This window comes from Polyodon spathula, chromosome 9 (genome assembly GCF_017654505.1).
Source record: "Polyodon spathula isolate WHYD16114869_AA chromosome 9, ASM1765450v1, whole genome shotgun sequence".
Classification (NCBI taxonomy): Eukaryota; Metazoa; Chordata; class Actinopteri; order Acipenseriformes; family Polyodontidae; genus Polyodon; species Polyodon spathula.
The window spans coordinates 1254842-1282493 of NC_054542.1; the positions used below are offsets into that span (position 1 = coordinate 1254842).

Consider the following 27652-nt stretch of genomic DNA (forward strand, 5'->3'; position numbering starts at 1 on the left):
ATGCCCTCTGTAAACCTGTTGCAACCCACTTGAATATCTTGTATATGAAATGAGACTGGAAGCTGTGGAAAATACGAACTACAGTATCTGGGGTTCTGGTGCACTGTGTATAGTCATGAGGACGCTGCAAAATAAATTGTTTTCTGGAAGTGAGACTGGTTAGTTAGAAGTGGAAATTACCCTCTAACATTTTAACATAAGCTAAAAAAAAAAAGGTAAACATTTGTGCCTAAGAGTGTTCTTATGTGTTTTATTATTATTATTATTATTATTATTATTATTATTATTATTATTATTATTATTATTATTATTATTCAGGCCCACTGTGTTAATGCTTACCACCTTCTTCTTAAATATTAGCCTGAGAGTTCATTAATTTGTTGCAGTGCAGCACATTTTGTGTTTAAGATATTAATGCTTATAATAGATGTGTGCCCCACCTTCCTAAGATTTCACATTAGAAACAGGATAGCTATTGGCTTTCTGAACTAATGACTCCTTGGGGACTTATTGAGGACTAAAGAAAGTGTATAAAACCTCTTGTTGTCTTTTGTTTGAAGTGCATATTTAAAAGAGAATATCAAATGTCTCAACCCAACTCAAGTTATTTATTTTACATGCTCAAGTGTGTTTTTCTTCTTCCAGAAACAGCAATGTGAGACAGTGTAAACAATGGCTCAACTTTATTATAAAAGAACCGACAACTCTTCATACAGAGACCGCATTCCACTTCGGATAGTGCGAGCCGAATCTGAGCTGTCGCCTTCAGAGAAAGCCTATTTAAGCGCTGTGGAGAAAGGGGACTATGCCAGTGTTAAGCAAGCACTGGAGGAAGCCGAAATTTATTTCAAAATCAATATTAACTGCATCGACCCTCTTGGGAGAACAGCTCTTCTTATTGGCATTGAAAATGAGAACCTTGAAATCATTGAACTCCTCTTAAGTTTTAATGTGTATGTTGGGGATGCTCTTCTTCATGCCATCAGGAAGGAGGTCGTTGGGGCTGTGGAGCTGCTGCTGAATCACAAAAAACCCAGTGGAGAAAAGCAGGTCAGTAGTAAAAGGTCAGAATTGTTTTTTAAAGCAAATACTCTGGAGCCCAGTAGTTCTAGACAACCCCCATAACCTGAATTAATTAAATATGATGTATTAAATTGTTTTAAGGAATATTACAGTAGCTGGACATTGCTATATAAATTATATATACATTTCACTGGTCTGTCTCTAAATTCGAGGTATACCATTTTCTATTTTTTACCATGCTTGGACTACATATCTACATGTACTATTCTTTATAATGGTTTTCATTTTTTTCACTGTGCTTTACCACCTTCTCTGTGATGTACTTCCCAGTGCTTGCATTCTGCTTTTCTACACTTTGCCATGGTTTAACAATGTAAACTTTTATAAGGGATTGTGGCAAAGTGGTTGAGTGGATACAGGTGCAGGAGTGATGCAGTGCTGAATGAAGCAGACAGAGAGGTTTATAATCCAGTTTGGAAAAGGTTTTATTGTTTTATATCCAGGTCTGGTTACCAAATAATAATCCCTGGCAATGCACAAAAATGTATAGTGCAATGGGTAAGTAACAACAGGGTTGCAGTCCCAAATAATAAACACAAATATCCGTCCTACAATATACCAACACGGTCACCAGTCCTGGGTGCCTGCAGTAGTGGTTGTGGTGGGTGATACAGGTCAGTGACAGTAGTGCAGTGCTGTTCCGGGTTTTGTGCTGGCCCTTGGCGACAGCTCCAGAATGTGTTAGCTGTCTAATAATAACAAACAAGACAATTATTGACAAACAAACAAAACACTCACGATACATATATTCACTGAGTCTCTCATGGGTCCTTTCAGGTTCAACAACACAAATCAAAGTGTTGTTGAACTCCGGCCCCTTTTTGTGCAGTCACACATGACCTCTTGGTAAACGAGTGCAGCCACCCCTTCAATCTACGACTGCCATGTCGTTTCCCTTCCGGGTCAATCAGTTAATGCAACAGAGTTCCACTCCCTTTCTAGCTGGCCAACTTCCCTTGAGCCCTGGGAAAGAACTGTCAGGCCAGCTCATCCAAGGAACTCTGTTCTCACTGCTTAGCGCCCTCACAGGTTGGGAGGGAGATTTACTACCAAGAATCATTGTATTTCTGTCACAGGGATTGATTCAACATTTATGGCATACCCACTCCCTTAATTTTATATTATACTTTCAGTGGCTAATGTATTTTTGTTATACTGGGATATGTATTCTAATATTTGAGTAAACATGTATTGTCATGTATTTAGAGGCAGGAAAGAAGATGTTTGTGTTTTCAAAGTATCAAATCTGTTTTTACCCTCCTAAGACTTCAGGGTCTTAAAGAATATGTTTGGTATGAGGCAGTATAATGTATGGGAAGTCTAAATAGGATTGAATAACCGTCATCTAAAATAAATAACTACATAAAATACACACTCAAGGAATTCTGGCATCTGGTATTTATTTTAAATTAAAATACAATAAAGCTAAATTATGGAAGATTTTGAGCATTTTCACTTTTCAGTACCAGCAATCAATTTTTTAGTCGTCTGTTTGCATTGTTTATTTTGTGACTGCAATACTAATGACATGCATATCCAGGCTTTTTATTCAAAACGGCTTATCTGAATCAACAGGGGGTCTGGCAGCCTGCCTGTCGCTATACTAATGTGTTTGTGTACATGTATATATGGTATTTTGGGAATGATCTCCACTCTGCTGTCAGTTGTATAAGCAGGTTACCTTTAAAAAGTTTCACTTTAGTTCTCTGCTCCCATATTACCTACACTGAGAGATGCAATATTTGTGGAAGTTTAATTTATTTCATATTTTTTCAGTGTATGGAAACCTAACTACAAAACCAGCAATAACCAAGATGCAGTTCGATCGAGAATTATATGTATTTGATTGCTTGCAACAACAACAACAACAACAATACATACTAGTCTGATTGGATGCCTATTTAGCAAGCACAGAGTGGGGAACTGGAATTAGGGCATACTTAATTTACTTGAAACAACAATTGCACAAGAAGATATTGCATCAGCGACTTGCAGCTAGACACATTAATCAGGCCTACTGCTGTAACAGCAAAGAGCTCCTCCTCATCACAACATTGTTGATAGTTTTATTGTCTGTGTGTACTAACTGTGTGCTACTCTACCCAAGTCCGAATTATTTAGATTAAAAAAGATTCATCCAGAAATGGCAAAGAACTCACAAAAAAAAGAAAGTGAGAAAAGTGAGGTAAGAATACATTAAGAATTAAAATAATAATGCAAAGTTGATGTGTAGTGTATTAGTCATATACTATTATACATTACAATTAATTATTAATGAAACATCATTTGAATATTGATATGAATTTTGAAAGAATCTCACTTTTAAAAATCTTACTGTGACCTTGCAGGAGGTATACAGCACAGCCAATTACCTATTTAATAACCTTCTGTGACAGAAAGACAATGATTATTGGTGTTAAATCTCCCTCCCGACCTGTAAGGGCACTAAGTAACCGGAACAGAGTACCCTGGACTGTTTGGCCTGACAGTTCATTCCTAGGGTTAAAGGAACTTGGTCATTAGAAAGGCGGCGGAGCTTTGGTGCATTTAACTCATTGACCCAGAAAGAAAATGATGTGGCAGCCGCGGATTGGAGGAGCAGCTACAATCGTTTACCAAGTGTAGCATATAAATAGCGGATGAAGAGACGTAATCTGTTCCTTCGTTTTTGTTAGAGAACAACCTGGAAGGACGTGTGTTTTGTGTAAGAAAACGTATCATAAGTGTTTGTTTGTTTTGTCTCTAATTGTTTCTTGTTACTAGTAGATGGCTATCACATTCCGGAGCTGTTGCCAAGGGCCAGCACAAACCTGGAGCAACACTGCACTTGTATTACAAATAAACTGTATTTGCACTAATTCACTCACTAACAGACTTGTGTATGTGTTTTGTGTTTCCTGTGGTTGTATAAAGAACGGGACTATTTCAGGACAATCGAGTATAATAATGTTCATTAAAATATAATACAATAATTTGCTAAAATGTAAGAAAACATACATTTTAACCTAAACCCTAGAATCAACATTCCTAAATTAACAGCAATTCTGGCTGCTGAGAGATGCACTGAGAGTTCTAGCAGTGGCAGATGGTGTTATGGTCCTGGAGGAGCATTTCTTATGATGACAATAAATGTTTTTAATTATAATTAAAATTACTGGGTTTTTTTTTTGTTTTTTTTTAATTACTTTTGGGAGGAGGTTTTCCATCAGACACCTGTGCTTCAAGATACAGCTGAGTAATGTACCTTGCTCTAGAACTAACGTTTGTCTGAATTGCTTCTTTTAGATACATTTCGTATGTACAGAATAGTATCTAATTATTTTGTTGGCCATTTATTAAGTTTAGCAAATTATGTTGATAGGGTGTGCTTGATTTTTGTCTGACTTTCACCTGCTTTAACAACTTTGTTTAGAAAATGTTTTGTGCAAAGTATGTTAAAGTGACATGGTCTTGAAATCTAAATGCTATATTAATGTTGTATTTTAAACATACGTTGGCAGTGTGTAACAGTTAACTTTATTAGAATAAATTGCAGTGGACTACTGTTTTCTTTTTTCTGCTGGCTGGTGGAGAAAATGCGTTTTAACAGCTTTGAATTGGGGGCAAAACGTTAAGAAGATTTGAAAAGTGTTATCAGTCAGAATATAACACAGTGTAACAAACGTTTTTTTTTTTTTTTTTTTTGTAAATACAGTATAATCGTAAATCTCGAAAAACTACTCACTTCTAAATCTTTTGTAGTCATTTTTGTATTACTTTAGTATAAATACATGTTAATTTGGATTCATATGTTGTTTTTTTCTGACTTTATGTGAACGAAAAGACACACATTTGCCAGTTTTCTCATTGGAAATAGGTACATTTCAAAATATCACTGTCCTGGTCACAAAAGCAAAGTTTGTGCGGAATAATAGCCATTTTCTATACTTTTGAGGCATAAGCAATTAGGAAATAACACTTACTACCCAGGAACAAAAATTGTGTTACATAGTGTAATAATACGATTCTTCTGCGGCTGGTGACTTAAGGGGACCCCAAGACCTCTGCTTTTTTTCTGCCTCCCCATTTGTTTTGACCACCAATCCCACTTATTCACACCCATTTTGTTAGGCTGACCTGTTGTTGTTAGATTGCTTTCAGTGCCCTTGTTGCAACTGTCATGTGAGTCGCATGAGTCATAGGAGACAAAGCAACCAGCATGTTTTATAAGCATTTGTTTATCTTGTTTTTCAAGAAACAGTGCTGATTTAACTCCTTAATCGTGTGGTTTCATTGACAGGTGCCACCCATATTGCTGGATAAGCAGTTTTCGGATTTCACACCCGACATCACACCAATCATTCTGGCTGCTCACACCAATAACTATGAGATTATAAAGCTTCTGGTCCAGAAAGGGGTTTCCGTACCCCAGCCACATGAAGTGCACTGTAACTGTGTGGTATGTGTCTCCAGCACAGATGTGGACAGCTTGCGACACTCCAGATCCAGGTTGAACATCTACAAGGCTTTGTCAAGCCCATCTTTGATAGCCCTGTCCAGCGAAGATCCCTTTCTTACGGCCTTCCAGTTGAGTTGGGAGCTACAGGAGTTAAGCAAAGTGGAGAATGAGTTCAAATCAGAGTATGAGGAACTATCGCATCAGTGCAAAGAGTTTGCAAAGGACCTTTTGGATCAGACCAGAAGCTCCAGAGAATTAGAAATCATTCTTAATTACCGGGATGATAGCAGTCTGCTAGAAGAGGAGAACAGCAACGATCTAGCAAGACTGAAGCTGGCAATTAGGTACCATCAGAAAGAGGTGAGATCTTTGAAACCTGTTCTATGTAAATACACTGCGAATCATTTGTCTTGCTCAAGACAGTGTAATAGGTGCTTGAAACAGTATGTGGTAATGGAGCTAATGCTGTGTAATTTTATTTTACTATACAAGGTGCTGAACTTTTAAACAAATGAGATACAAAGCAAAAGCCAGCAGCTTAATAAATGGTGCAAAGCATGGAATGTGACAGCCCAGTAAGATTTATTTAAAGCACTGTTGTACAATACTTCAGGCTAACTATTAAATAACTGGGATCAGTGTTTGACAAGTCTTGGTTTACTCTTTAATGAATACATAGTACCACAAAGTCTCTAAGCCTTATTGTAATAAAAGGGCAAATTATAAGACTCACTTTTTATAGCAAAATTATAACACTTTACCATTTTTTCTGGTCCTCTTATGGTTGAAGATTTCTAATTCTATTCTGTATACCTGCATTCTATTCTACAGGTATACAGAAGCTGCCCTATCGTGGTAGCCTTGGTAGTATTCAAAAGACACGTTTGTTTTTCAACTACAGAAAGATGGAACATTAATATATAAAGTAATATTTTGGAATAGTTTACTGTAGCAGGTAATAAGCAGGATACTGTAAAGAATGCAGTTGTCAAATAAAATGAGGTGATCGCAGGCACTTCTAAGGGTTTTGAGACGGGTGTGTTTGCTCCTCATTGCCTCTGAAAAGGGTATATTAAATTGCAAAAAAACAATACTAACTGAGTTAGTGTGACTGAAAAAGCTTCAAACAAGACTTAAGCACGCCCTTCCCTTGTTTAACAAATTGTAATGTATTTTGGTCAGCCAGGTCTAAAATTTAGAACAGACTTAACAGCATGCAGAGATAAACATACTTTAAATAAGCGACTAAAAATAAAAAATATTTATGACACATTAGGGCAGATATGCTACCCTGCAGCATTAGTCAAGGAAGGTATTGATGGTGGAATAATTAGGTACAAGAAAAATCTTTTAAATCCTTTAAATTGAAAAGCAAAAGCAAGGATGCCTGGTTTGGAAAATGGATGTGGATGTGCCACCAAACAGCACACATGTTGGCACTTTAGGAATGGTGGTTAATGTGTGATTTTCTAGTTAATTACTGTTTCTGTACTCATGGATATTTGGCATGTTTAGGAAAGTCACCAACATATTTTCCGTGTAGTCAAGTCCATGAGCGCTAAACAATAATAAAGGATGATTAAGAACACTTGTCATTAGAATAATAAACAGTAAAAAAAACAAAACATTATATTATGACAAATGCAGAGGCTATGAAGTATCCCTTTAAGATCAGAACACCTTACAATATCTGCCTTTTTACAGTGTCTTAATGGAAAACTAAATCAGAATATTATTTTGATAGTTAATGCAACAATATACCAATACTGAAAATTCTGTTTTATGTGATTAATTCCAAAATGCATGTAACTGCACATATTGTCATTGACATTTCACCATTCAATTATTCCCTAATTTGGTTAATTCACTGCGAGGCCTTGTTGACAAAATTGTTTTAAGTGGTTAATCTAAACAGATAGGTCATGTTTAATTGCTTTTTGGCCAGAGTGGTTCTGTGTTGCAACATGGATTTTCATTCTCAGAAGCCTGGATCTTGCTATTTCGTAAAATCAGTTAGGAACCACCTAATTGCTTTTAGCGTATTTGTGAAATAATTCTAAACTAGCACCAAAAGAGTGAATTCCATCACTAAAATAAAACAAAATCGTCACTGATGTTTAATTTGTACTCGTTAAGAGGTGTAATGTACATTTTGTAAGACCTTTTGTACATAGCCTTTTGTTATTCTACTGTGCCAAGTAACGCAGTCCTCCTAAGACTGTTTCATGAGGAGCCGATCTTCTGCTTACATAACATAAATATAACAAAATAGCAACATGTTTTAGCAAGATTTCAAAAGCACAAGCCAAACTGGATTGATGCCACATTCAGTACCAAAAACTGAAAAAAAAAAAAAAAAAAACTAAAGATAAAAAGAAAATATCAACCACAATGGCTTATTTCATCAATTTAACCCTGGTGTAATTCTGTTCTGCAACAATGGGTCCCCATAATGCTAAATATTGTGTAGTTACAAATACATCACTACAGTCATGTCGTGTTTTCTGATCAGTTAAAGTTAATAAGATGTGATAGATTTTTAAAAATTCCATTAAAGGTATTCACATAAAACATATAACATTTTCAGTTAATTTGGTATTTCATTTTAATGTGAAACACCAAAAATAAAGTGTCGTGGTTGAGACCCTCTGTTTCTTGTGTCTAATTGTACATGTGGGGTCTTCACTCCTATTTGCAAAGAGTGATGAACATGCAGAAAAGAGACTTTTTTAAAAAAACACTTAAAAGTAAACACACACCAGGAATTTAGCAGACTGCAGGAATACAAAAATATTATTTTGAAGTGAAGAAAGCTGTAGTTTGCTTTTTATCATCCGATAAAGTGGAGGCGGTCGCACGTATACGGCATCTGGAAGCTGCTTGTCCAATTGTCATGAAACTTGCTATACAAATTATATTATTGAGAATATGAGACTCTGGGAATAAAGTCTGTCTGTACATTGTCAATCTGTAAGTCACACTGTGACAAGATAGCTGAGTGGATGCAGGTGCAGGGGTGATGCAGTGCAGTGTGGTAAACAAACAGAGCAATGCTCATCAAAGTACGTCATGGATAATTTACCAGTAATAACAAAATAACTATTGGGTTTCCAGACCGTTGACTTTGTCATTATTGTTTGTATTGATAATCCCAAACGTCTGGGTTTGTTATTGTTATTGGGTTTGTCACATAGGTGGAGTGTTAATATGTGTGCGTGCCAAAAGGGTGATCCACTTTACGTGATCACGAGACACGACCCCTATGTCCAATTTCGACGGCCTGTCCACTCGGGGGCCACTATAAAGGGCCTAGATCTGCCCGGGAGCCACTGTGTCCGTTAGCACACAGCAGAACAGACGACAGGTGCAGGGGTGATTACACACAAATAAACGATGCACTCACAAAACAGCTTTCTCGTACAGTGGTCTTTTGGCATCCTCAGTTTAATAACACATAAACCAAAGGGAAGGAACAGATTACGATTCTCCACCCCCTTTTATGCTGTCACACATGACCCCTTGGTAAACGAGTGCAACCACCTATGCAATCTGCGGCTGCCACGTTGTTTCCCTTCCTGGTCAATGCAATGTTGCAACGGAGTCTCATCTTCTTCCATACTGGCCGACTTCCCGACCCTGGGAAAGAACTGTCAGACCAGCCCATCCCAAGAACTTGGTTCTCACTACTTAGCGCCCTCACATGTCGGGAGGAAGATTTACAATGAAGAGTCAATGTATTTCTGTCAAACACAATTACAGGTTATTATTAACCTTTTCCCCATACTAATACTCAAATGTTCAACTCATAGCCTTGGTGTGGATGTATGCCACTGACACTTGTTTATGCAAGCGATATTTTAAAAAAAATGGGACAATAACAAAGAGAACAGTATCTATTTGAAATGGAAACAAAATGAATAGAATAATTAATAAATAAATAAATAAATAAATAAAGTTAGTGCTTAAAATCCAGCTTACAAAATGTATTGTTGATATAGAACCACGAAGGCTGGTTTTCCTATTTGTGATTTTTAATAGCAATGAAATTCACCCATGCACAGCCCTCCCTGCTTGTAAAACAATCACACTTGTCAGAGACTGAACTTAATCTACACTTGATTTATCCCTTCAGCTTTATACACACCCACTTCAAACACTTGAATCATACAATCTTCAGTTTCACTAAAATAATACATTTATGTATTGCCTTTCTGTCCAGCATATATATATATATATATATATATATATATATATATATATATATATATATATATATATATATATATATATATATATATATATATAGTGGCTTGCAAAAGTATTCAGACCCGTGACCAATTCTCTCATAGTACTGAATTACAAATGGTACATTCAACTTTCGTTCTGTTCGATATTTTATTTTAAAACACTTAAACTCAAAATCAATTATTGTATGGTAACATTGGTTTTATGTTGGGAAATATTTTTAAGAAAAAATAAAAAACTGAAATATCGGCTTGCATAAGTATTCAATCCCCACACATTAATATTTGGTAGAGCTACCTTTCGCTGCAACAACAGCTTTAAGCCTTTTGGGCTAAGTATGTACCAGCTTTGCACACAGTGTCGGAGTGATTTTGGCCCATTCTTCTTGGCAGATTTGCTCCAGGTTGTTCAGGTTGGTTGGACGACGCTTGTGGACCGCAATTTTCAAATAGTGCCACAGATTCTCAATGGGATTGAGATCAGGACTTTGACTGGGCCACTGTAGGACATTTACCTTTTTGTTCTTGACCCACTCCAATGTTGCTTTGGCCTTGTGCTTGGGATCATTGTCCTGCTGAAAGGTGAATTTCATCCTAAACTTCAGTTTTTTAGCAGACTGAAGCAGATTCTCTTGCAGTATTTTCCTGTATTTTGCTCCATCCATTATTCCTTCAATTGTAACAAGATGCCCAGTCCCTGCTGATGAGAAGCATCCCCACAGCATGATGCTATCACCACCATACTTCACTGTAGGGGTGGTGTGTCTTGAGGCATGGTCAGTGTTAGGTTTGCGCCACACATAGCGCTTTAAGTTTTAGCCAAAAAGCTCTATCTTGGTCTCATCTGACCACAAAACCTTTTCCCACATCGCACTGGGTCACTCTCATGCTTTCTGGCAAACTCCAGACGTGCTTTCAGGTGGTACTTTTTGAATAACGGCTTCTTTTTTGCCACCCTCCCATACAGGCCAGTGTCATGCAGAGCTCTTGATATGGTTGACTGGTGCACTATTACTCCACTCCCAGCCACAGAACTCTGTAGCTCCTTCAAAGTGATTGTTGGCCTCTCTGTGGCTTCTCTCACAAGTCTCCTTCTTGTTTGAGTGCTGAGTTTTGAGGGACGGCCTTCTCTTGGCAGTACCTGGGTGGTGTGATGCAGCTTCCACTTCCTGATTATTGATCCAACTGTGCTCACTGGGATATCCAAACACTTGGATATTATTTTGTACCCTTTCCCTAATCTATGCATTTGTATTACTTTATCTCTAACGTCTGTAGAATGCTCTTTGGCCTTTAGTCTGAAAATGTGACAGCAACTTTAATGGTTCACAGGTGGAGGCCAATCGTAAGGTAATTGTGTCCTCGTTTGGGCAATTTCTTTCATCGGTTCAAACTGGGAGCTTCCACAGCACAGGGGTTGAATACTTATGCAAGCAAGATATTTCCGTTTTTTATTTTTCTTAAAAATATTTCCCAACATAAAACCAATGTCACCTTACAATAATTGATTCTGAGTTTCAGTGTTTAAAAATAAAATATCAAACAGAACGAAATTTCAGTGTACCATTTGTAATTCGGTAATATGAGAGAATTGGTCAGGGGTTTGAATACTTTTGCAAGCCACTGTGTGTGTGTGTGTGTGTGTGTGTGTGTGTGTGTGTGTGTGTGTGTGTGTATATATATATATATATATATATATATATATATATATATATATATATATATATATATATATATAAAACTGTTAGTGGCTTGCTTGCAGGCAACATACAAAAAGAAAAGATTTTGGAAGGAAGAACTGTCCTTTTTAGCATTCCCATTGTGTTGCATATTTTACACTCTGTGTTTCTATGGTTACCAAGAGACTGCTGACCCTCCCTGGAAGTACAATAAGTCATAGTTTGGTGTGACATCACCTGACCCGCTTTGGTCCCTAAGAATGTGTTGGATTCCTTTTTTAAAAATATTACATTTACATTTCCTGTTATCTACTACATGCACTGAATAAAAAGAAATAAGGTTCTACATTACTTACAGCACCCTTAAATGTACATTGATTCAAATGGAATTTTCCAGATATAAATGAATAGCTTTTAAGAATCTGTAAGTAAATTATACTTGCAATTAAGTATGACTGATTAATGCCAACAGAATGTAATCTCATAGGTACTAAGTTGTAATTAAAGTGGAGACTTCTGAAGCTGCCCCAGCTTGCCTTCTAATTATGTCCTCCCATGTATTTTTGTCAGTAATTGGCAGTGCATATATATATATATATATATATAGAGAGAGAGAGAGAGAGAGAGAGAGAGAGAGAGAGAGAGAGAGAGAGAGAGAGAGAGAGAGAGAGAGAGAGAGAGAGAGAGTCATGTTTAATTTGAGTCTGTATGTTATTTCACATTCTTTAAAGTTTTACTCATACCCCCCCAATTTTATGAATCTGTAAATGGTATCTTGTTTTTATTTATGTAGGCTGTCGTCATGTTCAGGGATATTATTCTGTCTGTCCTAGTTCATAACCACCTTCAACATCACTACCCCAGCACAGTATTAGTGTCAACATATGTCTGAAATCTTCAGTTCAACTTTAGCACAACAATCATTCTGAAGAAGTAGTACTTTGCAAGCCCAGGCAATGGCTCTTCACTGATCCCAGTGGTTCCCCTCCAGCTGTCTAGCATTTCAGACACTTTTAAAAGCTTTGCTTTTCTGTGCATCACCCTCGGTCAAGATGTACTGTATGTAGCAAACAGCAAGTGTGTAGTACAGAGCTTCAATTCTCAGGAACCTATAACTGTAAGGGTTAGTAAGGCAATTATCATAGTAAGCATGTTGGCTAGCTGTGCATCCCATTTGTACAGTCACTGGGTACAATTTATTCTTTACAGGTACAATATTAACACTTGTTACATAAAAATGAATGAACAGGCCAATATCAGAATTCATTTGAGACCATTATTCCTAATTAAAATAGGAATAAGATATTTTGTATTACTCTTCAGTTGGTTAATTATGTCAATTAAATAAATTGATTTATTCATTATATGTATGGGTACTTCAGATGTTGCAATTGTTGGTTTGGGACCATGAAATACAGTACAAACAGTTTAGATGACTGGGTATATTCAAAAACAGTGTCTCACACTCATTTATACTCTCTTACGGTATACAAATAATGAAAATACAACCATTACACAAGGGACTGTCTGAATATATTTCTGCTGTATCTATATATCTATATATCTATCTATCTATATATATATATATATATATATATATATATATATATATATATATATATATATATGTTGTATCTATGAGCTGTAGATTCTGAATTTTTAGACAGACTTTATGAATCGCTACTTATGAGGCAACTGTTAGTCGTATTCAATTCTATAATAGGCCAAAATTTCAAAGGATTTCTACATTTTGATTAAACATTGCCAGATGCTTATGCAGCTGTCTGAATTTAGTGTACCTAAGTCACAGCAATTGTATTCCGTTAAAATGACATTAGACCAAACGTCAAAAAAAAAAAAAAAACATTTGAAACAAAAATGCTTCCCCTTCTGTTTTGACATGTTTCTCTCTCTCTTTTTTTCTCTTGCTAGTTTGTTGCTCAGCCAAACTGTCAACAGTTGCTTTCCTCACGCTGGTATGACGAGTTTCCCGGATGGAGAAGACTCCATTGGGCAGGGAAGTTCATAACATGCATATTTATAGGACTTATGTTTCCAGTATTCTGTGTATGTTACCTAATTGTCCCAAAAAGCCCGTTTGGCCTGTTCATCAGAAAGCCCTTCATAAAGTTTATTTGCCACACTGCATCCTACTTGACTTTCCTGTTTCTGCTGCTTCTGGCATCACAGCATATCGTCACAACTGATCCAAAAAGACAAGGACCTCCACCAACCATTGTGGAGTGGATGATTCTGCCTTGGGTTTTAGGTAAATTGCACTGGATACCGTCTACTATAAATGTTCAAAAATGTCCTTATTAGATAACTAAGAAAAATTAAGTTGTGCATGATAATGTTCTTCAGAACAACAATCTAGTTAATGTATCTTAATGTATAGTATAATGTATATGCATTAGTTTTCAATGAACTCAAGTTAATCAGCAATCTGTAGCTATTTTAAAATTAAATTCACGTAGGACCAAACGGATTACAGTACAGTCTAACATAATAAATATGAAGTCTTTTTTTTTCTTAAATGTGGGACATGGTTTACATATTTTAATGGATGTGTGTTATATTTATAGGTTTTATATGGGCTGAAATAAAACAGATGTGGGATGGTGGACTTCAAGATTACATTCATGACTGGTGGAATCTGATGGATTTTGTAATGAATTCTTTGTACCTAGCAACAATTTCTCTTAAAATTGTTGCCTATTTTAAGGTAATGATGTGTCTAGTTACTACTAATATTAATATTTTTACCACTAATACTGCAGCTACATACACTACTACTACTACTAGGATCACTGCTAATGAGTAATAATTCTTATCATTAACTGTAGTGATTTTTCATTCTTTTTTAATAAAGGTAAATACAATCTTATTTATTTTAAAACCATGTTGTATTGGCAGACTGTTAACTGTCAGTTTCAGTTATGTTTGGTTATGTGTGTCAAACAAACATGAAAGCAGAGGGGATTCAGTAAAATGAGCAGCAGAGTGCAGCTCCTACAAGGATGCTTTATTTACAAACCTTGTTCATGTCGTTTTCTTATCCCCAGTACAGTGGGTCAAGGCCACGAGAGGAATGGGACATGTGGCATCCTACACTTGTGGCTGAAGCGGTTTTTGCCATTGCAAACATCTTCAGCTCTTTGCGTTTGATCTCACTCTTTACTGCAAACTCCCACCTCGGGCCTCTGCAGATATCTCTTGGAAGGATGTTACTGGACATTCTGAAGTTTATGTTCATCTACTGCCTGGTACTGTTAGCATTTGCAAATGGATTAAATCAGCTATACTTTTATTACGAGACTAATGAGCCTGATACATGCAAAGGGATACGGTGTGAAAAGCAAAATAACGCATTCTCCACGTAAGTTTTATTTCGAGTTGCATTTCCAGTATTGATCATAGCGTCTGATCTGAGCCCATTATCTTGACATTGTCTTATTGAAAGAACTTGGTAGCTCTGGAATGTTTTGTGGACAAGAATTATTCGCTATAGGCTCCATTTTCAAAACGTTTTTGAAAAACACTGAATGATTTTGCAAAACTATAAAGTAAAACACTGTTGCTATAAGTGTTTGTAAGTGAAGTGTAAGTTACTGTGTGTTTTTAAACCCCAAAAGGGTAATTCCTGCTAAGTTGAACACACTGGTGAGGTGCTTCCTCCATCTGTGTTTGATGATACATTGTAATACATTGTACATTAAACAGACTTTACATGCAGCAGTGCAAGTTTCAATGTTAGTAATAGGGTCCACTGTTTCAACTGGAAATCAATATAGATTTCAATAGCAAAATTCAATGAGCATGTGTGTACAGTACAGTATATTTATGCATACCCTTAAATAAACCTGTAGACAGGTGGTTTTCATATTAATTGTTTAGCTTTTCAGCTACATGAAATTAAATTGCCTTCATTGTACTTTTGTAGGTTATTTGAGACTCTGCAGTCTTTATTCTGGTCCATATTTGGACTGATCAGTCTGCATGTGACAAATGTCAATGCTCGACATGAATTTACAGAATTTGTGGGGGCCACAATGTTTGGAACGTACAATGTCATCTCTCTTGTGGTCTTATTAAACATGTTAATAGCCATGATGAACAACTCCTACCAACTTATTGCTGTAAGTTTTACTTTATTATTATTTTTTTTTAATCAAAAATGCAACATTAAAAAACATGAATCAGAGCAAAATAAATGAACTATGGATTTCAGATAAGTTAATTAATACTATACTACTATGACTAGTACTAATAATAATAATAATAATAATAATAATAATAATAATAATAATAATAATAATAATAATAATAATAATAATAATAATGTGTCAGTAAGTCAAGTAAGCAATCCCAGATCCAGTTATTTTGATTTGTTTTTAATAACTGCTCAACATTGTTTCATTGTAGGACCATTCAGACATTGAGTGGAAGTTTGCAAGAACAAAGCTTTGGATGAGCTATTTTGAAGAAGGTGGTACTCTTCCTACTCCCTTCAATATCTTGCCAAGTCCTAAATCAGTTTGGTACTTGTTCAAATGGATTAAGAGACAATTGTGCAAAAACAAAAAAACAAAAAAGCCAGAAAGCCTTGGATCATTAGGGGTAAGCATTTTTTCCTTTAAATATCTATATTATGCAAGTGTTTGTTATGTATTTTGGATGTTTTCCATGTAAGATGGATGTTGGGTGCAACACATTCTTACAGTAAGTTTCACCCCATTATGGGACAAACCTTTACCCATAATCATTGTCATTTTGTAAAGTTTGCTTCTGGTTACTCTACTTGAGACTGTACCTTTTTGCCTAAACGTGTTAAAAGACACATGAGCATTTGAACCTTTTTAAACCAGTTGTATATAATGCATTTCCATAACATAAATCCTTTTTGCAGAGACGTGCAGCTAAAAATCTGAGAAAAAATCACCACTACCAGGTAATATAAATCTTTAACTTAGACATAACAGATAGACTATGGTTACTATTACTAGTACGACTTCTACTACTACTACTACTACTACTACTACTACTAATAATAATAATAATAATAATAATAATAATAATAATAATAATAATAATTTCAATTAAAAGGTACCATAGGTAATATTATTCAGCTTTTGCCAAATTAGGACATGTATGTTTACAGTTTCTTCGTCAGAAGCATCTTAATGACGTGTGCTTTGTTGTGACCATCAGAATATCAGACCCTTCTTTGAGTCTGCTTTGCAATACTACGTCAACTTTTTTTCTATATGTATATATTTCAGGAGGTTATGAGAAACTTAGTTAAAAGATATGTTGCAGCTATGATCAGAGATGCAAAGACGGAAGAAGGACTGACGGAGGAAAATTTCAAGGTAAATGTATTTCAAATTATTATTATGAAGTCAATAAACTTCCAAGTGAAAAAAATATTGTAGAAATTTGTAGAAAATGTATTAAAATGACAACTGAAATAGCTTGGTTGGATAAGTGTCTACCTCCCTTGTAATAGCAATCCTAAATTAGCTCAGGTGTAACCAAAATCATACACCAAGTTAAGTTGCCTCCACTTGTGTTAAATTGTAGTGATTCACATGATTTCAGGATAAATTCAGCAGTTCCTGTAGGTTCCCTCTGCTGGTTAGTGCATTTCAAAGTAAAGACTCAACCATGAGCACCAAGGCTCTTTCAAAAGAACTCTGGGACAAAGTTGTTGAAAGGCACAGATCAAGGGATGGGTATGGAAAAAATATTAAAGGCCTTGAATATCCCTTGGAGCATGGTCAAGACAATTATTAAGAAGTGGAGGTGCATGGCACCACCAAGACCCTGCCTAGATCAGGCCGTCCCTCCAAACTAGATGACCAAGCAAGAAGGAGACTGATCAGAGAGGCTACCAAGAGGCCAATGGCAACTTTACAAGAGCTACAGGCTTTTATGGTCAAGACTGGTCAAAGTGTGCATATGCCAACAATATCCCAAGCACTCCACAAATCTGGCCTGCATGGTAGGGTGGCAAGAAGGAAGCCATTACTCAAGAAAGCCCACCTTGAATCCCGTTTGAAATATGCAAAAAACACTGTGGAGATTCTATAGCCATGTGGCAAAAAGTTTTCTGGTCTGACGAAACTAAAATGGAATTTTTTGGCCTAAATGCAAAGAGTTATGTTTGGCACAACCCCACCACAGTGCATCACCCAAAGAACACCATCCCTACTGTGAAGCATGGTGGTGGCAGTATCATGTTATGGGGATGTTTCTCATCGGCAGGGACTGGGGCACTTGTCAGGATAGAAGGGAAAATAAATGGAGCAAAGTACAGAGAAGTCCTTGAGGAAAACCTGCTGCCCTCTGCAAGAAAGCTGAAACTGGGACGGAAGTTCACCTTTCAGCATGACAATGACCCAAAGCACACAGCCAAAGCTACACTGGAGTGGCTAAGGAACAAAAAGGTAAATGTCCTTGATTGGCCCAGTAAGAGCCCTGACCTAAATCCAATCGAAAATTTGTGGCATGACTTGAAGATTGCTGTCCATCAATGCTCCCCAAGGAACTTGACAGAGCTTGAACAGTTTTGTAAATAAGAGTGGTCAAATATTGTCAAGTCTAGGTGTGCAAAGTTGGTAGAGACCTATCCCAACAGACTCACAGCTGTAATTGCTGCCAAAGGTGCTTCCACCAAGTATTAACTCAGTGGGGTGGAGACTTATCTTTCAGTTTTGAATTTTTAATATTTCTCAATAAAACACTTTTTTCCCCTTAATGGTGTGTAGATAAGTGGAAAAAAATCCCCATTTAAATGCATGAAACTCTGAGGCACTGACACAACAAAATGTGAAAAAAGTTCAAGGGGGTGTATAGGCACTGTATATATTGTAACGGATTGCCCTCTGGTCACACGTTTTTCTTCTTCAAATAAACACTTTAGACAAGGGATGCCAGGAAACGCCATAGAATGTGTTTATTATTTACAACAAAAAGCAAATAAACAAAACAAAACCTAACCCGTTCTCGGGCCCTATCTAAATAGTTGATGTTCCTAACTACTAACAAGGCAGACTAAGCCTGTTACCTCGTCACCAAAACCAAATCACAATCCAAATACCTTTTCCAATAGTTTGTTTTCCACTTACTCTCCAACTCTCTCAACCAAACTCCTACTATCACCCACGCTGAAACATACACACTCACACCCTTTTACACATAACTAATTAATCCCCCTAATTAGTCAATTGATTTAACCTGGAGTTTGTCCTGACTCCAGTAACCTCTACTGGATCCTAATGCCCCTATGTATGGTCTCTACTAAATCGGACATATTTATTTTAAACCAGATTTAATTACTTTTTAGTCCTCCTTATTTAACACACCATTATCATTTACCAGTTTATCAATTAACCCATCTTTAGTTTTAACCTCAAGCACATTACATTATTTAATTTGTTTGTTTACCATCCAGTTAGTTTACGTTCTCTTTTCACATTTTGCTCCTTTCCTAACCAATCTTTCTCTTGCAGCTGCTCTCGCAGCAAAAAAGTAAATTCATTGGGAAAGATAACTACATAATAAGCCGAATATTTATTTAGCTATAAAGACATAACACTGAGATACTGGCTTCATATACATATGTATTCTGTGATTTTCCTGCAGGTACCATATGTAAAACATTGGTACACTTTTGTATTGTATCATTTTCTCAATAAAGTTCCATTACAGGTGATGTCCAGTAGAAATGAGTAATTTCACTGCCACATTGTTTCAACCTCTGGGCATTCAATCTCATATGATTATGAACTTGGGGCTGCTTTGTTTTATTGTTCACAGAACTCATTTCTGGTTTATATTACATAAAGCAATACCTTTAGGGATGGTTGCATGTACAATGAACTGAAGTCACTCCCAATAAATGCCTGTTGACTGTTGGGGCCAGTCAACAGTGGAATCTGTGACTGGGCTGGAAGGGTTGGGGTGAGTTTTTAGAAAGGGTACTCAAGACCAGTGGTAAAAATGAAAACAATGTGTATTTCAGTACAGCAAGTTTTGATGGTTTGATTTGTTATTTAAAAGAAAGACACATTTATTTTTTTGCCACAAAAGCAGATATCAAATTAAAATACAGTATACAGTTACAATAAGGTAAGAATCTTTTTTATTTTAATTACGCTTTTATTATTTTCAAATCATAAAGACACTTTGAAAGTACAGGTCTGTGTGAATTGAATTCAAGAAATAGTCATTTTGTGTGGCACACTGTATTCTAACTTCTATTAAAATCATTGTAGCTAACAAAATAATTCCATAAAATGTATCTCCTATGCACATTGATTCATTATATAGGTGTACTGTGTTTCTTTCAAAACTGCACATTTGAGAGCTATGTAGCTAATGGAAGTACAAATTGGCTGAGATGTATCGAATTATTGTGTTAGATACAATTACTTTAATATGATACAGTGTTTGTGTAGTGTTGTCCTGTCGACTAATTTAGGTAGGAACCCCGCCCCACAAAACCTGATAAACTTAAAAAACAATAATAAAATATAAGACTTTCTATATACTCCTGAAGCCATGCTTAAAATGTAACTCAAAAATATATTTAAATACTGTTTAAGAAAAATACTAATCCGAAATTGAAGCAGCACATTCATTGTGTATAGGTGCATGCCAGGCAGTTAATATACCGTACATACTGTGGTGCTATAAATGTCATAAATGATTAGGGTTTTTAACAGCAGTGCTCGGCAGATAATTCAAACAGAGAATGTAGAACAGCACTGCTTTTTTATTTTACTTAAAAAGGCAAACACAAAAGGGAAGCATAAATAGACTTGACAGGTTAGTTGGCTGGAATGTTATTATTAGCAGAACACAGTCTGGAATACAGTTTGCTATTTGGAAGTATTTGTTACAAACGTTAACACGGTTTATGCACTGCATTTGGCTTAGCCAAGAATATCTGTATACTTCAGCTTATCTTCAAATACTGAAGTATACATTCTGAGGCAGTGTTCAGATAAGGAAAAAAATTGTGAGAATAGATATTTATCAAAATCGCATGGCTGGAGTTAACTAATCTGCAAGCTAAAATATATCATCAAAATATACTGAACATAGTATCACTATGATATCCTGGGAATTACATAATACTAAAGTCATGCTTTAAACAATGATGCTGAAACCTATTAGCCTTAATATTGTGGATTATTATTATGAATTTAACGGTAGCAATATTGATTTAAAAAATATTCAGTAATGAGATTACTTGGCTATATCAGCAGGACAGTGCATTACGTTTCATGTTTGAAATATCAAACTGGTTCAGTCTTGTCTTACTGATACTGACAGATTATTAATTGCTTTCTTTCTCATTCCACCCCCATCACCTATGTCAGTGCTACTGTTCGGAATTCAGAATTAAGCAAAAAAGAAATCACAAGTACAAACAGCAAAAGAGCATCCCTTTCAAGCTCATGACAGGTGGCGTATTGAGGTAATTTGTCAATTCCACTTCTTCACGACTGTTAAACCGTGTCAAGCAAATTTAATTCAATACCCAGGGTTATGTGTCCGATTTAGATCTTCCTAAGCCTTCCTCCGAGGCAGATCTCCTGCTTTTAACCCAGGAACTACATGCATGAATCTAATATTTCATAATTATCCAAAATGCTAATTTGTTCACAGCTGGTGTCCCTGGTTAAATAAATGGTTGACGGCACAGTGAATATCAATAACATGTTTTGTGTTTATTTTAAATCTTTAAAATCTGACTGGGAGAAAGTCACCTCTGTGTGATCTCATTAGTCTGTGTACAGTGTACAGATGTGCCTTGGAAACAACATTGATTTACGAAAAATGGCACGTGCGGTTTTCTCTGTGAAAAAGAAATAGCTTTTGTTTTGGGTGTAGCTGTCCTAATTCAGTACTGTAAATCTGCGTGTGAAATGTGTGCTGTCAGAACCAATATGTGGCAAAGTTATGGCCTTTAACCCATTTATGCATAGTGTACCGTATATGTGCCGCCCACATATTTGCTTTTAGCTTTAACCCTTTGCAGTCCATTTATTCTGCGCTTGTCAGGCACGTCAGGTCCAATTTATTTTCACATGCACTGTTTATTTTATACACGCTGTTTAAAATGTTTTGGTTTTTTTTCAGCATTAAACAGGTTTAAACGCATTGCATGGCAAAACAATATCAGTATTGCATCTCCAGCCAAGCCCCACCCCTTGTTCGCTATATTTTTCACATACCTCTTTATAGACGTGCATACTGATAAATGCTCTCCCGATCACTTGTTTTATCACCAAACTCCTTAATAATGCGATCAAGTCATTATTTTATTACTATAACATCTCAAAAAGTTCTGCAAATGTCAGTGATATTCTTTGAGCGCTGGATGCCCGGAAGCAGCTTTCTCCTTTGTTTGTGTCCATCTTATCTCTGTGGTGCAGCTGCTAGCTCTATTGCTCACACAACCCCATTTTTTTCGGCTTTATTCGGCTCCTATCCATCTCACTTGGCCATTGAATGGTTTTCTCGGCTTTTTCCGGAGAAAAAACGACTAGAGACCTGTGCTTTATGTCTTTTTGATGATGTTGAACAGGGTATGACATCGGACTGGAAAGGGTTAATACAGTAATTCAAAATACTGCCATCTAGTGGTAGGTTGTAAGGACCCCTCTCCTATCACATGTATATACTGTTGCCATAGCAACCTTCTCATGTGAGCAGCTGGCAGCCATCATCACTGTTACCTGTACATTCATGGTGACACAGTTTCCACCCTCCAAAGCAGAAAAGTCTAATGTAGCTTTTTTTATGTTTTCCGTGGAGCTCAAAAAGCATCTGTGCTACAGACTGGGGGGACTGCAAGGCTCTTGCTACACAGACGGGCGCTTGCTTTGTTTACGTCCAGGAGGAGAACGTCCGCTCTGCAGGAAAACTACTACAGAACCCTTCAACTGCAAGACAGAGCCTGTGAAGGCTGCTCAGCCGGGACCATCACAAGAACCTGGATTCGCTGAGAGGCCGGAACTTCTGGAGCAGCAGATAGGGGATGTTGACCCCAGCCAAGTATAGAGAGGGTTACCGTAGGTTCCTGGAGCAGGACGCCTCATTTAGTGAGACTAGTGCTTGCCTTGTGTGGAATACTTTTATTTTTAGCTTTGTTCTGTTTTGTTTTCTTTATTAAACCTGGTGCTAGGGTTACCATTGTTGGTACCCTAGCATCAACCTGTGTTGTTATTAAATCTGTGCCCCTGTGCAGCATGTCAACACCCAATGCTCTGTGTCTGCCTCATTATTATTCAGTGATGACCCACATACGTAACAAATCCCCCTGTTACAGGCAAGGCCAACCAAATGAAAAGGCAGAAGTACAATGACATACTGTTTGTGAATACCACATTATATGAACAGCATTATATAAGAAATCATATTTTACAATAGATAAGCACATTATATACTGCCAGCACAAAGTGAAACTCGTGTAAACCATCCAATATTATGCATTAACACTGCTCTTAGTGCAACTTAAAATAAACTACAGTAGATGTACATTTTGTCTAATGCCTTCTTCAGTATCCAAGAAGATATTGGTGGTAAAGAAGGCATGAATGTGTCAGAATATAATAGTTACATTCTGAAGGGTAAATTTTAATGTGATTACTCAAGTCTTTAATTTTAACTACTTTGATTTGAATGAAAAACACCTCTTAACCAAACAACAACTTTCAGGAAGTATGTTTTAACCAATTCAGCTGTTTCCTCTAATGACTGACATGCTTTGCAGCCAGTGACATACTTTAGCTCAGAAAGTGCATAAGCCCAAAATACAATACATTATTCACTGTGATTTTTTCTTTCTGCTTTTCTAGGAGTTGAAACAAGACATATCAAGTTTCCGATATGAAGTTCTTGGGTTACTAAAAGGAAGTAAGACAGGGATCAAACTTGGCACAGGGGCATCTAATCTGGCTAATGTTGGGGGATTTTGTAAATACGATGCTGCAAGCAGTGGAACAACTCAGAAGAGCAAGCTCCACCTTTTTGACGTGACTTCCTTGCTTCAACAAAGGCCTAAATCCAATGCTTCTGAAGGGTATAATGGCTTAATCAATGGATCTGCACTTTTAGTCTCCGACAAAGGAAAACAACAAAAAAGGGATATTCCTAAACACCTGTCAAACTTTGGATTATTCCAAAGGCGGCAAAAAATAAACAGTGTAAACCAGAGCACAAATAAAATCTACTCTGTTTCTGAGGAGGCAGGTGAATATGAGCTGGATGAAACAACTTGTGACACCAAGGACATTGATATTGCTGGAATAGAAACTAGCAATGAATTAGAAAGCGATTCAAGGACACCTATTAATCAATTGAACACTGAGGACTTTTTGCATGAACAATCTTCTGACAGTATTCCTTGTGCATCTTCTTTGGAAACAGGAGAGGACAGCCTCGCCACTGAAGTTGGAAAAGGTAATGGCTCTGCAGTAAAGGGGGAATGTGACACAAGATTGTGACAATGTTTATTTACACTGTTCTGTCTAAATGAGCCATCCTTCTATGGACATCCAAAATGGGCTGGGCAAGTAAATGGGATGATGCAGTTTTGACTGCCATTTTCCTGGCAGTGGTGAACATTATCAAGCAGAAAATACCCAACACACACTTCTGTTGACTTTCGTAAAGCAAAGCTGAACGGTTACTTTATATAATCTGCATTTTCATAATATTCTGTTTTCGTTTCTGTTAACTATTCTGTTTTTTTTTTAATGTTCTGATGTGTCTCTATTGCTGTCTCTGCTGCAACTATTACTTACTAAGTATTCCAGAAAAAAAAAAAAAAACCTGTGAAAATACTTTCCAAGGTTGTGCCTCTCAAATGCTTCTGAGGCACTCAAACACATTTCAGAAAAGCAGCATCGAGGAGTCTTTTCAGAAGCAACTGTCCTGGAATAGGCAGTTAGTACACATGGCAAATGATGGTCCACGCAGACACAACAATAAAGACTTCTACAGAACTCAGTGTAGGTTGGGAAACATTAACCTCTATTCTGGCAGGGCAGTAGCAGTGGTGGTGGAATAGCTGGTGCAGCCATTGGAAAGGTTTGGGGGAAATACATATTTAACAGTGATTAATATCCTTCACATTTATAAATGAAGGCGTTACACCCTTCATAGTCGTATCATTGTAGCTACATTGTAGCCAGTAATTAAGATTGGCTCCTCCATCATTTCAACAGGTATCATTTTTTCTTAATTATTAAAATAATTGCTTATTTATAACTAGCTTCCTTTTTTTCTCCTGCAACACTCTTTGCATGGAGGCTGGTAAAAGACACTGTTTTATGTTTTTTGAACTCTGCAACCACTTGGGCTTTATTACAGTTTCCCACTGTCTTTTTGAAAGATTTGGGGGTACTGTTTTATTCTGTGTACAACTTATCCTGTAGTTTATGCGGAAGCTGCAGTACTAAAATAAGTGAAAGCAAATTAACATGTCTATTGTTGATTGGAAAACAAACGATTTTCTATATGAGAACTTTTCTGCACAGAATTCTTCACCCTTGTGTCAGTGTTGTATTAATGTCTGCAATACTAGAATCGCAGAATCCTGGAGGGACTGGTGATTAAACTTGTTAGCTTATGAATAAAAATAATGTAGTGTGTGAATGTGAAGATGGATGCAAAATGCAATTCAAGTACAGTAGGGGAGTACCAAAACATTCTTATTACATGTAATCATATATGATTTAATTCATGCTAACATTCTGATAATTAAGTATTGTTAAATGTTGAACACTTGGTATGTTTTATGTTTACAAACAAGTGTTACGTTAAAGTTTGGGGGCGTGTGAACACAATAAGGTCCTGCATAAGGGCCCATATTTCTCTTCCTTCGTCATTGCACAGAAGAAAGGAAAATGTACAACTTACAGTACAGTACATGATTATTACATCACCCTTTCATTTGTAAATTCCTATGAAACAGCGTATAGAACAGAAGATAAGTACAATATAAATACCATCGTTTAACGAACCATCGTACAGTATTCCGTTGAAAACATAAAGAAATGTCACTTCAGTTTTAGATTTTTTCTATGCAAGAAATGTTCAAGTTCTGTCTGTGTATAAGAAAATGTAACATTCTACTTGTTTTTCCAATAGCTTCAGAAAAACAATTATTACATCATTCATACATACATATAGTTTCATATAATTTTGTATGATCCCCTTTAGTTAATGCAGAAACAATTACTACTTGATTAGTGTAAGCACATTCTATATTAGAATTAGTAATATGATTAAGCAGTTTTCTGAAATTAAATCTTCAAAGAAAATGTATAGACTATATAATCACTTCTTTAATTAAAATACAATTCCAATTCTTCTTTTTTTTTTTTTTTTTTTAAATAGTATAGTTAAAAACACTAGGTACATTGACCTTGCTGTTGCTCAAAGGTAACAGAAAGGATATTTCCACACCACACTACACACATTGCCACATATATATATATTATATATATATATATATACGGTATCTATATATATATATATAATATATATATATTTGTCATGTATATATATACAATTATATACAAACATTCTATACAGTACATTTGGTCACTGTAAACCATTGACAATTCGTCAAATGCATATCATACTGCTGTACACCCTTGGATAAAGCGTCTGCCAGACGGTATATAATATTTATTAATATATACTATCATAGTATAAAATTATAAGAATATATATATATATATATATATATATATATATATATATATATATATATATATATATACACACACACACACACACACACACACACATATATATATATATATATATATATATATATATATATATATATATATATATATATATATATATATGTTTAGAAAAATAGCCTGCATTTGGAGTGCATTAATGTTCATAACCAAATTGTAAGCATTCAAAAATGGTGATGCACTGTAAACAAATACAATGGATTATGTATGCATTTGTTTCAAATATTTATTTTTAAATAAAATGATGCACTCCAGTTTTATGTTTGTGGTTTTTAAATGGCAAACATGATTCGTTTTTAACTTGAAATCGTACAAAACCTTGTGCCTTTTTCAACGTATGCACTGTGTAAATATCATTGTCTGTCTTTTTTCATGCAATAGGATCCTTAAAGCGTTTCAAGCATAGCTAAGTGTAATAAATCTTAGTGGAAACATGGTCAAGCATAGACAAGCATTGTAAACTACAGGTAGGTACGGTAAAGAACATTTTAAAACATGACACAATATGATAAACTATAGTAAAAGCATAGTACTTGTATAACCGTGGGGAAAGTGCTAAATTACTGTACACATTTACCACAGTAACCCTTTATAATAGGACTTACACAGTGTTTGTACTAGAATGTTCCCTGTCTTCCACACCACATATGCTTGTCCAGAAACAAAAGTTTGTATAAACAGACGGCCCATGCACAGCACATCACTGATCATGGCCTGATTCCGTCAAGACTCAGAACGAATGCAACACATCAAGGCCTACAGCACCTGTCATACACTAATAGCTATAACTAGAGGACTCTTTAAGAGTACATCCTGAGGTTTCTAATCTGCATCTGCCAACACAACTGAGCATAGGGAAAGACACAATGCTTGATGATATAAAAGTGTCTATCAAGTGTGTGGAAATATTCTCTACAGGTGCTGTACATTGCTGGCTTGGGGTTAGAATGACTGCTACCTTTTATCTGAAAAGATGATAAAGAGCTATAATTAACTTTATCCACTTGTTCACACACGTGTCTCTTAACGTAGCTTTCAATGTTGTTGCTATTAGAAGACAATTTTTAGAAGAATACTAATCTCCAAGTCCGTTATCTCCTTGTCAATATGATACTCATGCTGAATATGCTTAAAAATACAGGTTCATTAATTGCCGGTCCGGTACATGTATTTGCACTGCAGTTTCCGATCACTAATATTTAGTACATGCACTTACTGAAGCGGGAAAAAGTAATCCGCAGTTGAGGTGTAAGCTACAGTATAGCGTTGTTAACACATGGTCAGACAATTAGGGCCTCATTCACGAAACAGCGTTAACATGTTTTTACTGCCCCTTTACTGCGTGCTGCATACACCTGCTGTATTCACTAACCAGTGCAGGCAAACTAGCGCATGAAAAAGGAGCGTGGAAAAAGT

General features: G+C 36.2%; 1 protein-coding gene across 1 annotated transcript; it reads left to right on the forward strand.

Annotated features, from left to right (window-relative positions):
- The first annotated feature begins 655 nt into the window (after positions 1 to 655).
- Positions 656 to 24814, forward strand: LOC121320913 (short transient receptor potential channel 4-like). The gene is made up of 10 exons (XM_041259692.1): positions 656 to 1050; positions 5363 to 5881; positions 13377 to 13713; positions 14030 to 14169; positions 14510 to 14823; positions 15388 to 15583; positions 15870 to 16064; positions 16354 to 16395; positions 16727 to 16816; positions 23318 to 24814. The coding sequence occupies exons 1-10, from the start codon at positions 673 to 675 to the stop codon at positions 23963 to 23965; spliced, it is 2859 nt and encodes a 952-aa protein (XP_041115626.1). The 5' UTR covers positions 656 to 672; the 3' UTR covers positions 23966 to 24814.
- The last annotated feature ends 2838 nt before the right edge of the window (positions 24815 to 27652 follow it).

What these genes read in the sequence shown, in the direction of transcription:
- LOC121320913 (XM_041259692.1), top strand. Translation starts at nt 673, where the DNA reads ATGGCTCAACTTTATTATAAAAGAACCGACAACTCTTCATACAGAGAC. An exon ending in TTAGGTACCATCAGAAAGAG is followed by an intron (nt 5,882 to 13,376) that starts GTGAGATCTTTG and finishes TTCTCTTGCTAG; the next exon opens with TTTGTTGCTCAGCCAAACTG. An exon ending in AAATTGTTGCCTATTTTAAG is followed by an intron (nt 14,170 to 14,509) that starts GTAATGATGTGT and finishes TCTTATCCCCAG; the next exon opens with TACAGTGGGTCAAGGCCACG.